General features: G+C 39.8%; 1 protein-coding gene and 1 long non-coding RNA gene across 2 annotated transcripts in view; both read right to left on the bottom strand.

Moving 5' to 3' along the window:
* Positions 1 to 17460, bottom strand: part of LOC143517724 (uncharacterized) — a 137023-nt gene that overhangs the window by 26778 nt on the left and 92785 nt on the right. The window lies entirely within an intron of this gene.
* LOC143517715 (NLR family CARD domain-containing protein 3-like) lies at positions 1452 to 16634 on the bottom strand. Its single transcript, XM_077010477.1, has 12 exons — positions 16490 to 16634; positions 16219 to 16287; positions 12106 to 12222; positions 10103 to 11884; positions 9701 to 9874; positions 8390 to 8563; positions 7977 to 8150; positions 7626 to 7796; positions 6396 to 6569; positions 5664 to 5837; positions 2706 to 2879; positions 1452 to 1821 (listed from the first exon to the last, which is right to left on the bottom strand). Exons 3-12 carry the CDS (start codon positions 12174 to 12176, stop codon positions 1818 to 1820), a joined length of 3072 nt encoding a protein of 1023 aa, XP_076866592.1. The 5' UTR covers positions 12177 to 12222; positions 16219 to 16287; positions 16490 to 16634; the 3' UTR covers positions 1452 to 1817.

Raw genomic sequence — 17460 nt, 5'->3', positions numbered from 1 at the left:
GGAAGTGACTACCTCAATATTCTACCTCAGCAATCCATAATCAGAGGAAGATGAAGGCAAGAAACTGAAACTGAAGTGACTACCTCAATATTCTACATCTGGTCAGTGTTCCATAATTAGAGGCATCAAATTCAACGCCATCACCAGAGCAGTACACCTCTGCCTTCAGTACAAATAGAAAGCTTATGAAAAAATAAATGTACATTTCCACTACTACTTTTGTCAACACACACTGCCCCCCACACACACACTCACTCTGCCACAACACATTATCTACCTTACACACATCCCACACACACTGTCCTCCCCTCCCCACACACACACACACTCTCTGCCCCCACACAAACTCTCTACTCCACACACATGTCCCACACACACTGCCCCCCTCCCCACATACACACTCTCTACCCCACACACATGTCCCACACACACTGTCCCCCTACACACACACACACACACACTCTCTGCCCCACACACGTGCCACACAGGTCACATGATGCTACAATTGTGCCTGTTTATGAAGCCAGAGGAAGATGAAGGCAAGAAACTGAAATCTGCCTTAAATACTGTTATGTAAAAACAGTTAATTAAATATGAATAATAAGGGGTAATTTAAATAATAAGGGAAATAATTGTAACATATATACATATATAAAATCATATACATATAATTATCCTTAATCCTTATAGAAATCTAAACATGTAAAAATCTAAAAAACAAAATGTTGATAGTTTCACGTATAGTTCCACCTTCCACCCGTATTGGTGTGTTTAGTTCCGCCTTTGTTTTCAGTTTCCTTTGTTTTCTTTCTGTCTGTCACATTCCTGTACTTTGTGTCCTCGCCTTGTGATTATCTGTCACGTAGGGCTACGCCCCCTATCGTAGCTGTCACTCTGGGTTCCCTCGTGTCTGTGTTCCTTGCCTGTTTGTCCCGCCCTGCTCGTTGGTTTTGATGGATTCCTTGTTTGTTACCACGCCCCTGTGTCATTGTCATCACCTGTCCCTAGTTTAGTCCTGTGTATATTAGTCCCTGTGTCTCCCAGGTCTAGTTATTGGTCTTTTTGTTTTCTCTGTGTTTTGCCTGTTCGCCCTAGTGCTGCTGTTCCGTGAGTCTTCCTTGTTGTGTTCGCTATGTCTGTCCGTATTTCGTGTCTGGACTGCCTACCCGTTATGACCCATGCCTGTCACTTCGACTCTACCTATGGAATTTCCCTTAATAAATCTCGCTCTCCTCAGCGTTTGTGTCCGTCTCCTCGCTCCGTGGCGCGAGCCACGTTACATTATCGTGTCATGGTGTCTTTAGTTGATCTAGTAGCTGTGTGTATCTGATATCTTTGGTTAGGTGTTGCTTCCTCAGTCATTGGTATTATTATTTCTGTTCTGTTAATTATCTTTTTAAAAATATCATCTCATGCACGTGTCCAGTCTGTGCTTTCCAGTCATTACAATAGTAGTGTTTTTAATAAAATGACAGTTACATTAACAGTAACAGCAATGACTGAAAATGAACAGGAATGTAAATCTTTAAATAATTAATTAAAATTAACCATTGAAAACAATACAAATATTGTAGTTATATAATGCTTTTCATTAGTCCAAAGTATTTGCTTTATAATAATTATTACAATTATGTTTGTGTATTATTTAGTATAGTAGTCCTTGAGGGTTAATGATTACATAATGAGACTGAGGTTTATCAGGTTAAGCAGGTATGCTGATGAGGTCACATGTCTAGGGACTGTGTTCATAATTCCAAAACTGAGATCATGAACCAGTCTGTTTAACAGGTGTCTTCATGGTTGGAAGATGATCACTGCTACCTGACAAAAGAAAGGAGTAACCGGATAAGAACAAAGGATGAGATTTTCAGAATGTGATGCTACTGTGTTATATTCTGAGTTATTCCTCTATAATATTTTCCAAGCAATAACTTTATGTACACTAAAATATCCACTGTGTCAGTACATCAAATGTTCAGTATATCATAAAGTGTGTCCAACACTAACATATTTAGGGTGACCATATTTTTATTTGGGAAAACCAGGACACTTTGTGTGTGTGTGTGTGTGTGTGTGTGCATTCGCTCACTTAACATAGGCCCACGTAATCCTACAACAGGGGTACTCCACTAAATTTTTCCGCGGTCTAATTTTGGCAGATAGCTGTGACCTGAGGTCCGGGGGGGGGGGGGGGGTGTGGCAAAAGTAAGTTATTGAGCGGGGGGGTTTGAGGGGTGGCGAACGTAAGTTGTTGAGCGGGGTGGGATTGCGAACGTAGGTTGTTGAGCGGGGGGTAATGTCGGTGAACACTTCGCTTCTGCATGCTTGCGATCTGATTAAAAACAGGACTGCCCTCACTGATGAGGCTCAGGGATTCCGTGTCATGCAGCGCTGTGCTCAGGGTCCTAGTGCCTGTAGAACTAATGGCCCGATGAAGGTCATTTAAAAACCAGGACATTTCCTCACTTAAAAAAAAAAACCCGGGACGCCCGGGACAGGATGTGAAATGCGGACATGTCCCGGGAAATACGGACGTTTGGTCACCCTAAACATATCAATAACAACTAGCTCCACAGGGATTAGTGTTTCTAACACTATAGTATCTTGCATCCTTTGCACCTCTATGATTTAATCTGAAATAGTTCTGCTATTTCATTTTTTCCTGAATAATTTTCAAGTCATGTGAGTCAGAGAGATGATCTTACTGCAGTATTTCCAGTTTACACTGACGATTCTCCAGTTCAGTAGTAAGCAGCTTCACTCCTGAGTCTCCCAGTTGATTTCCAGATAAATTCAGCTTTCTCAGGTACGAGGGGTTTGATCTCAGAGCTGAAGCTAGAGCAGCACAGCCTTCCTCTGTGACATCACAATTACACAACCTGCAGACAGAACAATGACACCTCACAACAAAAACAAATCTTAAGTCATAAATAGCAATATAATTATATATATCCACCGCACGAAATTCAAAAAAGTCGATCGTAACTCCGGTGTTGTGTACGATAAGCTGGCAGCGCTGCCTTCACCACAGCTGTATGCACGCACGAGAACATTATTAGTATTTTTCTATATTTATGATCAAAGCGTATCTAAATCTAGGGTCACGCTTAATAATGAAAACTGCTTTACGACGGACTTTTCAGTCTCTAACCCCGTCGTTAAGTGGGGACTCATATATATATATATATGTTGTCTACGTTTATGTTGTCTACGTCTAGTCGTCTGCGTCTGTGGATCTTCGTGGGTGTGGTTGTGTCAGTGTGTTCATCCAGACCCTCCAGAAATTTGCGATGTTGCGATTTGCAACTTCAACGCAAATTCAAGCAAACCCCACAAATTCAGGGCGGTGTTGCAACTTCAGCCAATCACCGCAACTTTCCCGCAAATTTGACCAATCACTGATGTCGTCTTGATGTGACGTCAACAAACTCCCGCCTTACTTCCGTATATACATTCAAGAGGAGCAGACTGAAAGCAGCATGAGCGACGAAAATAACGGCAAAAAGATCGGGGAAAAGCAGTATCCCGGTACACTACATGAAAGCGGGGATAAACTGTTTTTTTTTGTTTTCAGTGTTTTATTGTTTCACAACGATGGGTTCATACATGTATTTCCAACAAGTTTAACATTTCTAGCACCAGCCCATCCACTCCAAGTGATTTTTCATAGTCTTTTAAGAGACGGAAAGTCCATTTCTGCCACCGAGCTGTTGCACTTCGAGGGATCATTTCAAGAAAGTGAGAGGGATCATTGTGCATTCTCTATCCCAACACCTGTGTTTCAGGGGGCGGGGCATACAAAATCTTGAGAGGGATCATTCCTGCCCAAACTATTGCATACCACATAGAGCACACATGTCAAAGTCAAGGCCCGCGGGCCAGATCCGGCCCGCGAATTGATTATCTATGGCCCCCTGGTGATATTTAATTACTATTAGAACTGGCCCGCAGGCCACAGCCGCCCGATGGTGTTTTGAACGCACAAACACTACATTCCCCACAATGCAACGGTAGCCCGCGAAGTCACTGCAGCGCACACAAGCGGAAAATGACGTAATCGCAGTGGCTCCGCCCGTGCGCGAGGTCGTCGCACGATTCGCAAGGTCGTGCACCTCTCGAATTTTGTAACTGCGCGCACCAGTTAAACTTAATTAAGTTAAATATTTATACATATAGTCGAAATGATTCTAAATAATTTGCTTTTTTATTCACATTATTTAATGGTTGTTTATTTTCAAAACGCCCAATCTTAACGTCTTCACGTTCTCTCATGTTTTGTCCTGGAATTACAAGAGGCTCGTATTTGTTAACGTAATACAAGAGAACTGTTCAGTCAGATAGCTATTTGTTGTGAAACAAAGTCGTTACAATTTCAAGCATTTTCAAGTACTTTAGCCTAAATTCCAGCACTTTTCAAACCTTTATTACTTTATTCATTTAATGTACAGGACATGTTTTCTTTGAAGGAAGTTTGTTTTTTATCTGTTTGCTTGTTGAAAAATGTTTTCACTTGAAATTACTGACAGATCCATAAGAAAATATTGCTTTATTCATTTAAGCATTAAATAATATACAATGTGTTAGGTCTTGGTTCAAAAGGCTATGTGCAATCATTTCAATATGTTTTAATAAACATTGAACCAGTCCGGCCCTTGGCTTGTAGCAAATTTGGTTTTTTGGCCCTCGGTGTATTTGACTTTGACATCCCTGACATAGAGTAAGAGAAATAAAATCATTGCTTGAAGTGTTCAAACCAGGGGTTTTATAAGAAGCATAATACCCATAAATAAATAAATCAGGGTTGCCAACTCTCACGCATTGAGCGTGAGACACACGCATTTGATCGTCTTCACACGCTCAAACGCCACACATCCGATTTCTCACGCCAAAAAAAAAATCTAGTTTATTTATCTCTGATCCATATCTATGAGTTACTAGTTCGCTCTGGCGCCAACCACTGGTGATCGATCTCGATATCATACTTAATTTGTGTCCATTTTACAGGCCGCCCGGTAACAACTTACGTTCGCTAACCCAGCCCCCTCATCAACAATTACCGTTCGCCAACCCCTCCAGGTTCAAATCTCACTCCAAGCGATCTTGAAAAGTTGGCAACCCTGAATAAATAGTTAAATAGATAATTAAAATGGACTACTAAATAGACTCACTATGTACTCACAAAAAAGCAAAAACAAAACGCAACTTCCATCGCAATTTTTTTTAAAAACACCCGCAACATCAAACATTTTAGCCCGCAACAATCACAAAAAAGGCCCGTGAAATCCTGGTGGGACTGTTCATCGGTCTCACCTGTGGCTCATCTCGTGATCACTCTGGGTTTATGTGGTCTGTCTAATTAATGTGCGTTCACGCAGTGTCCTGTCCTCATCTTTGTCTGAGTCTCTCACATTAGTGTTTTTGTTAAATGTGCGCTGTCTGCACTATTTTCACTATTAAAGTGATGACTATCACTATTAAAGCGGACATGTGGAATTTATGTAAACCCAGATTATGTAAAAATATAGCAAATAAATACTTGAAATCGTTCATTTAAATTGTGGGCAATTAATCTATAATCAACTTTTCGATGATATACAATTTTTTTGGAATGGGTCTGTACCTCACTGAGGACCAGGCCATGTGACTCTCAGATGTGATCTTACCACAGTGTCTCCAGTTTACAGTGAGGATTCTCCAGTCCAGCAGATAGCAGCTTCACTCCTGAATCTTTTAGTTTATTTCCAGAAAGATCCAGCTGTCTCAGGTAGGAGGGATTTGATGTCAGCACTGATGTCAGAGCAGCACAGCCCTCCTCTGTGACATCACAGTCACACAACCTCCAGACACAACAACGAAACACTTATTTCTCAACCTAAACATCTTAATACATGTTCTAATTCTGGGTGCTTACAATATTTGCATCAGAGTGGACTTTTTTGATGCACTTGCAGTTGTTTAAACTGATAATTTAATATTCAAAGGGTAATCCAGGTTCAAGGTAATGATACAGATTAAGGTCGAATTTCAGGAAAAACAAGACCAAATCAGGCCAGACATCTTAAGAAAAAAGTATAAAACAGAAAAAAGCATAAAACAAGAACAAATCTTGGGTCAGAACCACCTAAAGACACACTAATCAAGATATGTAATAGAAACATTTAGACAGGGCAAATAGAGACTTCTGACAACACAAAAAAAAACACACAACATAACATATACAGGCCAGAAATTAGCATTATTAGCCAAAGTTCATAATTTAACTGTTGCTACACACATTGCCATTACCTACTGTAGACTTCTGTTTGAGCAATTCTTTTTTTTTTTGTTTTTTTTCTTTTTCCATAATTCATTAATGAATTGATTCCACTTATTAGCAGACACAATTAACATGATACCTCAGTATCTTCAGTTTGCAGCCAAAATTCCCCAGCACACTAGCAAGCAACTTCACTCCTGAATCTTTCAGTTTGTTCCCATTTAGATGCAGCTTTCTCAGGTGGGAGGGGTTTGATCTCAATGCTGAAGCCATAGTAGCACAGCCTTCCTCAGTGACATCACAATCACACAACCTGTAGACAGAACAACACACACTTCACTCTCTCAGGTTAGCACACACATCATCACTCATACACACATGTACCACGGTTTCCAGGCCTGGAATATGCTGGTACTACTTAGAGGCCTGCAAATTCGAGATTAGATCAGACATGGTGCCTGGTAAAATATTCACTTAAAGCTTCATAATAATTTTACAGTATATTGAGTTTCTAAGCCACCTGATAATTAATAATCATCTTCAAATCATCTTCAAATTAATAATCTTCAAATAAGTACATGTCATAGTGTCACGGTACGGTGGGCCCCCTACTGGTCACCTCCGTCTACAGCGGCAGTTGTATTGTTGTTGTTGCGTTGTGTTCATTCCTCAGGTGGGCGGAGCCCGCAATCCGTCTCACCTGAGGGTCGTTTGTTTGTCTATATATGTCTTGTCTTTGTACCAGTTGACCGCTGGTATTATATCCTTATTTCGGATCATGTCACGGGTTTTTGGTTAGCGCACTTTCTTCATTAAACCATTCATTTTCCCTGAGACTTGGCGTGACCGCTTCCATTTTATTTTGCTCACCCTGCCCATCACAATAGCTACAGTTTGCACTCCTAATATTCTGTGGATCATTATTACAGAATTGAGAAGCTATATAAGTGCAAATATTTTCTGGTCATACAAGTTTTTTTTCATACGTTTTTTCATACGTTCTACTTTTTTGCTGGATCTCGGCATTAAATGTGTCTGAGCTAGTAAATATTATGATACATCACTCACAAATGAAAATCAACAGTATATCTGCAAATCTTATGTTCAAGGGGCCATACATGAAGTGAAAACATTAAGGTTCCTTAAAGAGAACCTTGTGGAACACCACCTTTCAAATTCTGAAATAAATGACACAGGTCAGTTAAGATAAAAATTGAAGCTATGTAGTTACGTGAGGAAAAATGGCAATGTTTATATCGAATTAGGTCAAAATGAAAGTGTATAATGTGAAAAAATTTCCTACAATTTCATTGTTAAAGAATATGTCTTACCGAGGACCAACTCAGTCATGACAGAGAAGTGATCTTACCACAGTACTTCGAGGTTGCAATGAGGATTTCCCAACTCAGAAGAGAGCAGCGTCAATCCTGAGTCTCCTAATTTATTCTTAGACATATCCAGGTTCCTTAGGTGTGAGGAGTTTCTCAGAGCTGAAGCCACAGCAGCACATCCATCCTCTGTGATACCACAATCACACAAGCTGCAGACAGAACACCACCCTTGTTCAGTGTAAACTTAACCACTGAATGTACTTAATTTATTTCCTTAAGAATAACTAATGTTTATTTGTGCAACAGATAATACATTCAAAAAAGCTCTGTCCTAAGAATCCCCTAAAACTCATATTAAAGTCATATTTACCTCATGGAACTGATCTTACCAAACTTTCTTTAGATTCGATTTGGATTCCCCTAGTGCAGCAGAGAGCAGCTTTACTCCAGAGTCGCCAAGTTTATTCACAGACAGGTCCAGCTCTCTCAGGTGAGAGGGGTTTGATTTCAGAGCTGAAGCTAGAGCAGCACAGCCTTCCTGTGTGACATCACAAACCTTCAACCTGCAGAGAGAACAAAGACACTCTTCACACTCGCCATTAAGCCCACATCATTCATGTGTGCAAAACACAAATTATATTTTAAATATTCATTATTACAAATGATCTCAGTATCCAATAACAAAATGTACACCCAAAAATAAATAGAAGAATTAAATTTAAATATTTATTTTAATGCTGAACCTTTATTTAATTTTGACCCACTGTTTGACTTTACTGACTCTCAGAATGATGATCTTAACCTCAGAATCTCCAGAATACAGTGAGGATCCTGTAATCCAGACGAGAGCAGCTTCATGCCTCTGTCTCCTAGGTAATTCTTAGACAGATCCAGCTCTCTCAAGTGTGAGGACTCTGATTTCAGAGCAGAAGCTAGAGCACTATAGCCATCATCTGTGATATCACATTGCTTCAACCTGTAGGGAAAACAGTAACACTATTTAAACTATAAAATCAAGAGATAAATAAATCAATATGTATGTATGATGTCTAATGTCTGAGATGAGTAATACTGAAAACATGTTGCTTTATTATAATACAGGTGACTATGAAAAGTTGCGCGTAGCAAACATTCAACAAGGGACTACGCAGACACGAAGTAGACTCACAAAGACGAGCAAGGGACACAATTACGATACACAATATATACTAGGCATATAACATGCTCCACGTGTGACACATTAAAGTGATGAAACAAGTAAACACATACACACACAACCACACCCACAGGAAGTACATATATGGAGATGAACAGATGCAGAGCACACATACACACGCCCAAAGTGAGGGGCTTTACCATGACATTATATATATATATATAGATTAATAATAAAGTTCATAGTAGTTCCTAATAATAACCTTCCTAATAAATATGGAACAAGTTACACAGTTAGCTATTGTCAGTCATTTCAATCTGAATGAATCTAATCTAAATTTCAAAATCTAAAATTATTTTAATCGACTAGACATTTAAAAAAACAATTGCTGTATTCCATGCAATATAGCTCATATATTGCTGTGTGTGTTACGCACAATATTTGATGATGTCATGAGACAAATGGATGATGATTTGATTACATATTTATTCAATTTTGATTAATTTGACCTTTTTATCCCTTTTTAAAAAATTAAGCACTTTTAAGATTTTTACTACTTTTAATAATAAAATGAAATGAAATGTGCCATATTTTGTCAATTGTGATTTTTACACCCCAATCAAAATTTGTCCTCCGCTTTTAACCCATCTGTGCAGTCAGAACACACACACACACACACACACACACACACACACTAGTGATTACTAGGGGGCTGTGGATCACACGTACCCAGAGCGATGGGCAGCCCTAGCCCGGCACCCGGGGAGCAGTTGGGGTTAGGTGCCTTGCTCAAGGGCACCTCAGTCATGGCCTGTCTGGGAATCGAACCCACGACCCTCCGGTCATAAGACCAGTTCCCTAACCGCCAGGCCATGACTGCCCCAATAAGTCATCAATAGTGATTGAAAGTGATAGATATTAAATCACTCACTGTCATGATGGTGTTGTCAAAGGTACCTGAGTGTTTCCAGCTTACAGTAAGAGTTCTCCAGTGCAGCAGACAGCAGTTTGACGCCTGAGCCTCCTATCTTGTTCTCGGAGAGATCCAACACGCTGAGACAGCAGGACTCTGTGCTGAGTGCTGAAGCCAGAGCAGCACAGCTTTTTTCTGTCAGTTTGCACTTAGAAAGCCTGCAGAACACATACATGACCCCCTTACACCATGAATAGTCAGCAAGCCGTGTCAAATGTTGCATAAATGCATCAACACATTATCAAGACATGGAACAGATCTGTGTCAGAATAATATGAATGTGCATGCAAAATGTTTTATATTAACAGCTGAAGGTTTGTAAAGCTGGGAAGTGCACAAGTTGTTGGATTTAACATTCATGCCTAAAGTGCACAGGCATCACTTACTGAGCTCTCCTGGAAGCTGCAACCACAGACAGCAGCTTTAGAAGAATGTCATCCAGTGTCCTGTTGTCCGATGGATTAGCATATTTAGAGAGGTGAAATGCATCCTGCTTCTGCTCTGATGTCAATAGCAAAAAGACCACTGCTGACCATTGTGACGGAGAGAGCTTGTGCTCCTGTAGATTTCCGGTTTGCAGGTAGTGCTGTACCTCTTCAACTAAAGATTGATCACCCAGTTCATTTAGACAGTGGAACAGATTTATCGATTTTCCTGTAGAGGTATTTCTTCTAATCTTCTTCTTGATGTACTGAACAATTTCCTCTTTGTTGACAGAGGTCTTTTGGGTCTGTGTCACGAGGTCTTGTAAAAGACTCTGATTTTTTTCCAGTGAGAGACCCAGAAGAAACTGGAGGAAGAGATTCAGATGTCCATTCTTACACTGCAGGGCCTGATCCACAGCACTCTTCTGGACACTGGTGATTGTCATTTTTCTCATAAGCCCCCCAAGTTTGGTCATCATACTCTGCTTAAGAACATTGGTGTTGTTGTTGATGAAGGTCAGGTGCACATATACAGCTGCAAGATGCTCCTGAATACTCAGATGAACAAAGCTGTACACTCTCTGGAGCAGCCCAGACTCCTCTCTGAAGATCTGAGTGCACACTCCTGAGCACACTGATGCCTCCTTGACATTGATGCCACACTCTCTCAGGTCTTCCTCATAGAAGACCAGGTTGCCTTTCATCAGCTGCCGAAAGGCCAGTTCTCCTAATTTGAGAATGACCTCTTCTTTTCTTTCCAGATACTTTTCTTGGATGCTGGTCTCAATGATGAGGTAGTAGGTGTACATTTGTGTCAGACTTTGGGGGATATCCTCAGGTATTGACCGCCCTAACATTTTCTCTAGAACAGTAGATGAAATCCAGCAGAAGACTGGTATGTGACACATGATGTAGAGGCTTCTCGATGACTTCAGGTGTGAGATGATTCTACTGGCCAAGGCCTGATCACTGATTCTCTTCCTGAAGTACTCTTCCTTCTGTGGGTCACTGAACCCTCGTACCTCTGTCACCCGATCAACACACTCAGAGGGGATCTGATCAGCTGCTGCTGGTCTGGAGGTGATCCAGACGAGAGCAGATGGAAGTAGATTCCCCTTAATGAGGTTTGTCACCAACACATCCACTGAAGACGACTCCGTAACATCACACAAACTCACACTGCTCTGGAAATCGAGAGGAAAACGACACTCATCCAAGCCATCGCAAATGAATAGAACTTTTTGCACTTTGGAAATATCAGTTCCTTTTGCCTCCTTAAAACAGATGTGAATAAGATTCACCAAACTGAGCATTTTTTCCTTCATCAGATTCAGCTCCCTGAAAGGAAGTGGAAGAACAAGCTGGATGTCCTGATTGGCTTTCCCTTCAGCCCAGTCCAGAATGAACTTCTGCACAGACACAGTTTTTCCAATTCCAGCAATTCCCTTTGTCAGCACAGTTCTGATGGGTTTGTCTTGTTTAGATAAGGGCTTAAAGATGTTGTTACATTTGATCGGTGTGTCTTCAGTTGCTGGTCTCCTGGATGCTGTCTCAATCTGTCTCACCTCATGTTCATTACTGATCTCTCCACCATCTCCCTCTGTGATGTAGAGCTCTGTGTAGATTTTACTGAGAAGTTCTGGGCTTCCCTGGTTTGTTATTACCTCATTCAGACACTGAAACTTCTGTATCAGGTTAAATTTGAAGTTTTTGATTTCATCAGTAGTTAGTTTAGTGTAATCCCTGATATATAGTAGAGGAAAAAAGACATTATTAGGAATGCTTTCATCTAGAAAATAATTTGTTAGATTATATGCATAATTTTACATTAACACTTTGGCAAAATGTTTCTTTTCACTAACAATAATGTTGTTTTGGAGTTCAGTTCCATACCTGTTCTGCATGGTAATATATCATGAAAAATTCAATTCAATTTTTAATTAATTTAATATGTTATCTCTCACCTGTGTCCACATGGGTGGTTTCCATCTTTGACCAGTTCTTGTGAAATCACAGATGAATCCAAACGCTTCATGGTTACAAGTGGTATTGGTGAATCTGGTCTTCTTGCCTGGTTTGAACTGCACAAGGTCATAAGCATTCCCACAGTTATGCATGGAGTAAACAACAAAAAATATATCAAACAGTCCAGTTAATTCAGAAAATCCAGTAAAGTCTGGAATGGTAACTGACCAACTGACTCCCTACACTTTAATATGAAAAGTGGCACATTTGTCCAAATCTTTTCTTCTTTGTCAATTTTCTCAAATTTAGTTAAGTGGTAGTTATATACGGTAGACCAGTGTCTGTCTTTAACATAACAGCATGGAAATACATGACTCTTCAACCACCGGTTACATTTGGGTCAATCACATTTTCACATTTACTTTTTTGGGATACACAGCTGATTCTGGTCTCTTAACCTGGATCTTACTACATCATGCACTACATCATGCACAAACAAGATTTCAGTTGATTATATAATAAAAATAAAAATAATAATAATTATTATTATTATTATTATTATTATTATTATTATTATTATTATTATTATTATTATTATTATTAATAATAATAATAATAATCTTTATTGTATAGCACCTTTCATACATACATGTAACTCAAAGTGCTTTACAGTATAAATAAAAGAAACATTAAAAGGAGATAAGACAAAGACAAAAAGACAGAAGAAAATTAAAAAAAAAAATTAAAGATAAAAATATTAAAATAACATAAAAAGTAAAAGGTGAAGTAAGTAAGATAATAAAAAGTAAAGTAAATAAGATAAAACTATTAAGATAGAGTTTCTTAACTAAAAGCGGATCTAAACAGGAATGTTTTGAGACTGCTCTTAAAACTATGCAGGGATGAAATGCCTCTGAGCTCTTCAGGAAGAGAATTCCAGAGCTTTGGGCCATAGTGACTAAAAGCACCCTCGCCAATCTTTAATCGGCTTTTAGGAATCACCAGTAGATTACTGTTTGAAGACCTGAGAGACCTGACTGGAACATATCTAACCATCATTTCACTTAGGTAAAGAGGGGCAAGACCATGAAGACATTTAAAAACCATGACTAGAACCTTAAAATCTATTCTAAAGCTGACAGGTAACCAGTGCAGTGAGTGGAGTGCAGGTGTAATATGATCTCTCTTTCTCCTGCGGGTCAGAACCCTTGCAGCCGCGTTCTGAACTCGCTGTAAGTGCGAAATAGAGCTCTTTGGAAGAGCAGATAGAACAGCGTTACAATAATCTAGCCTTGATGTGATAAATGCATGGACAAGTTTTTCACTGTCAGCAGGAGAGAGCATATCTCGGACCTTAGCGATGTTTCGAAGATGAAAGTAAGCTGTCTTGCATGTAGTCATGATGTGTGATTTGAAGCTGAGCTCATTATCAAAGGTGACGCCCAGGTTCTTAACACATTGTCTGGCTTTCAGATTCATTTGATTTAAATAAGTCTGGACATCATTCCTTTGTGAATCACTGCCAAGAACAAGAACCTCTGTCTTCTGTTTATTTAACTGCAGAAAATTGTCAGACATCCATGTCTGTATATCATCTATGCAGTCAAACAGTGAGCAAATTGATTTTAGGGCTTTAGGTTCTAGCGAAATATAAAGTTGAGTGTCATCTGCATATTGATGATAACTAATACCATGTTTATTAATGATGTGTGGTAATGGAAGCATATATAGGTTGAATAGTAACGGCCCAAGAATTGATCCTTGGGGGACGCCACAAGTTATTTTTTGACGTGTGGAGGAAGAGGTACCTAATGCTACATAGTAATCACGCCCAGTTAGGTACGATCTAAACCAGTCTAAGACTAAGCCACTAAGGCCTACCCAGCTCTGTAGTCGATCAAGAAGTATTTCATGATCAACGGTGTCAAAAGCGGCGCTTAAATCTAGCAGAAAAAGGACTGAGAGTTTGCCTGCATCCTTATTCAATCTCAAGTCATTTACTACCTTAACTAGGGCTGTTTCAGTGCTGTGGAGAGCTCTGAAACCAGATTGAAAAGTGTCATTTATTTGATTTACTTTGACATAGTCATTCAACTGGATTGACACTACTTTTTCAATGATTTTGCTAAGAAAGGAAAGGTTAGATATAGGTCGATAATTATTAAGAATTGTGGGATCAAGATTTCTGTTCTTTAATAGTGGTTTAACCATTGCAGTTTTAAAAATGTTAGGGAATTCACCCAATTGCAGAGACTGATTAACAATCGTTAGAACTTCATTTGCTAATGAGCTCAGAACCTGCTTGAAAAAGCTTGTTGGTAAAGGGTCCAGTTCACAAGTAGAGGATTTTAGTGATGAAATCACATCAAGTAGTGTTACCATGTCAACTTCTTGGAAATAAGACATATTAAAGTTAGGCTGAGTAACTGATATAAGGGTTGATGGTCTATTAGTGCTTGTTGCTATGTTCTGCCTTATACTAGTAATCTTGTCCCTAAAAAATATAGCAAACTCCTCACATTTTTCAACTGAAACAGTCTCAGGGAAGCCACAGGAGGTGGGGTTTACTAGCTGATCTATGCTTCTGAACAAGACAGCTGAGTTATTATTGGATGAATTGATTAAGGTAGAGAAATAGTTTTTCCATGCTAATTTCACTTCACTGTTGTAATTCTGCAATGTTGTTTTATAAATATCAAAATGTACTTGCAATTTTGACTTTCGCCAACGTCTCTCAGCCTGCCTACAATCTTGCCTAAATTTTACAATAGATGGAGTGTTTCTCCAGGGCATCTTAATTTTACCAGAGATTATTTTAGTTACCTTTGGTGCCACAGCATCAATACAGTTCCTAACTCTGTGTGTGAATGTTTCAACTAGCTCATTCCCATTTTCTGAGAGGGGAGGGAGGGACTGTATCATGTCTGTGAAGGCCACGGCACTGCCAGCACTGAGATAACGCTTGGTTATTGTGCGCTTTTCACTGAGTGTTCTAGTAGATAATGACATGTTGAAAAATACACCAAAATGGTCAGAGATTGCAACATCAGTAATTTCAGTATTATTAACCTCTATACGTTTAGAAATGACCAAATCTAAAATGTGGCCATGCTTATGAGTTGGGCCTGATACATGCTGTATGAGATCAAAAGAGTTAAGCATCCTCATGAATTCTAAAGTGATTGGATTTGTGGAAATATCCATGTGAATATTAAAATCCCCAGCAATTAAAACATAATCAAAATCAATTAAAATCCTTGAAAGCATTTCTTCAAAATCTTCAAGAAAATCTGCATGTAGTCTGGGAGGATGATAGATAACAATCAAAAGAACTGAATAAGTACTGTTGAGTTGTACTGCCAGATATTCAAACGTAGGATGTTCCCCTAATGAGATCTGCTTACATCGGAATGCTTTATGGTAAAAACATGCAACACCACCACCTCTCTTATTTACCCTGGAGACATTAAAATAGTTAAAGTCGGGAGGTGAAGCTTCATTTAGCACTATTGCTCCATTGCTATCAAGCCAAGTCTCTGTTAGAAAAAGAAAGTCCAGATTATTATTAATAATAATAATAATAATAATAATAATAATAATAATAATAATAATAATAACGAGGATGAAAAAATACATCCAAATCAACAAAAAACAAAAACTTTTCTTATCAAAATGATCAAAATTTAAAAATTTTAACCAAGTTTAATGCAAAATGTACAAGTTTGGGATGTACACATAGGTAAAAACTAAAGTGTCTACGGAATGGTTCTGTAGAAAATCATGTAACATGGAGACATCAGGGAACCTGTAATCAAATGAAACATTAACACCAACCCTGCCCTTGTTAGAAGACATACACACTTTACTTGCTCACTGGGGGCTTGGACTCTTGTAAAGCTGCTTTGTGACAACAACTGTTGTAAAAAGCGCTATATGAATACATTTTGATTGGTTGACTGAAAGTCACCCATGAGTGCATCATTCACACCATAAACAGAAAGTCCTGCAGTGTTTGTTTCATGACACATATTCGGCTACGTAAGCGATCTCTGTTGGCTAAAGCAGGTCTGGAATTCAGACAAGATCACAACACTGCTGAAATTGTTAATGACCTGTCAAAGCATGTCAAAGTTGTTGTCCATAACGCCAACTCTACATCAGAAGGTCCCTTTGGCCAGTATCTAGAAAGATAGAGAACAGTTTACTGAAGGATTCCAAAGGCAGTGTCAGAGTGTCAAAGGTCCTGACTATAATTTAGAAGAACAAGTCTACAACATGCAGTACACACATGTCTCTGTAGTGGTTGATGAGTTGTTGTGAGCAATGTTAAAGGGCTATTGTTTTTTTAAGGTGGTTGGATTCTTGGGATACTAACAATCTCACCAGTCCTGTTTAGTGGGGGTGGAGTTGCCTGTGTCACGGTCCTCATACACAGAGAGTTGCATCCTGATAAAATGCCTCAGCAATATACATTACACATTTAGTCATGGATCATTTCTACACTGTATCAAAACATAACAAACATACATGAATACATTTCTACACACTATAAATAAATAAATAACAATAGAATAAACACATGTAAACGTACATCTTCACTTCTAAAGCCCTGTTTGCACGGTGGTGTTATATGAAATGAAATGTGCCATATTTTGTCAATTGTGATTTTTTACACCCCAATCAAAATTTGTCCTCCGCTTTTAACCCATCTGTGCAGTCAGAACACACACACACACACACACTAGTGGTTACTAGGGGGTTGTGGATCACACGTGCCCAGAGCAGTGGGCAGCCCTAGCCCGGCGCCCGGGGAGCAATTGGGGTTAGGTGTCTTGCTCAAGGGCACCTCAGTCATGGCCTCAGGTCTGGGAATTGAACCCACGACCCTCCGATCACAAGACCAGTTCCCTACCACCAGGCCATGACTATATACTATATACAGGGACATATAGGTCGGCAACCTATGGCAACCTATGGCACGCGTGCCACCGTTGGCACGCTGAGGCATAATCAGTGGCACGTGACACGCTGGACCATCCATCCATCCATCCATTATCTGAACCGCTTAATCCCGCTAGTCGGGGTCACGGGGGGGCTGGAGCCAATCCCAACATCTCCAGGCGAAGGCAGGGTACACCATGGGCAGGTCGCCAGTCCACCGCATGGCCAACACACACGCACGCACTCACACCTACGGGCAATGTAGCATGATCAATCAACCTAACACGCATGTCTTTGGACTGCGGGAGGAAACCGGAGTACCCTGAGGAAACCCACGCAGGCACAGGGAGAACATGCAAACTCCACACAGAGCAGCCCGAATCGAACCCTGACCGCCTTGCTGTGAGGCGACA

Source organism: Brachyhypopomus gauderio, chromosome 6 (assembly GCF_052324685.1).
Source record: "Brachyhypopomus gauderio isolate BG-103 chromosome 6, BGAUD_0.2, whole genome shotgun sequence".
Taxonomy (NCBI): domain Eukaryota; kingdom Metazoa; phylum Chordata; class Actinopteri; order Gymnotiformes; family Hypopomidae; genus Brachyhypopomus; species Brachyhypopomus gauderio.
This window is presented reverse-complemented; position numbering and strand designations above follow the sequence as displayed.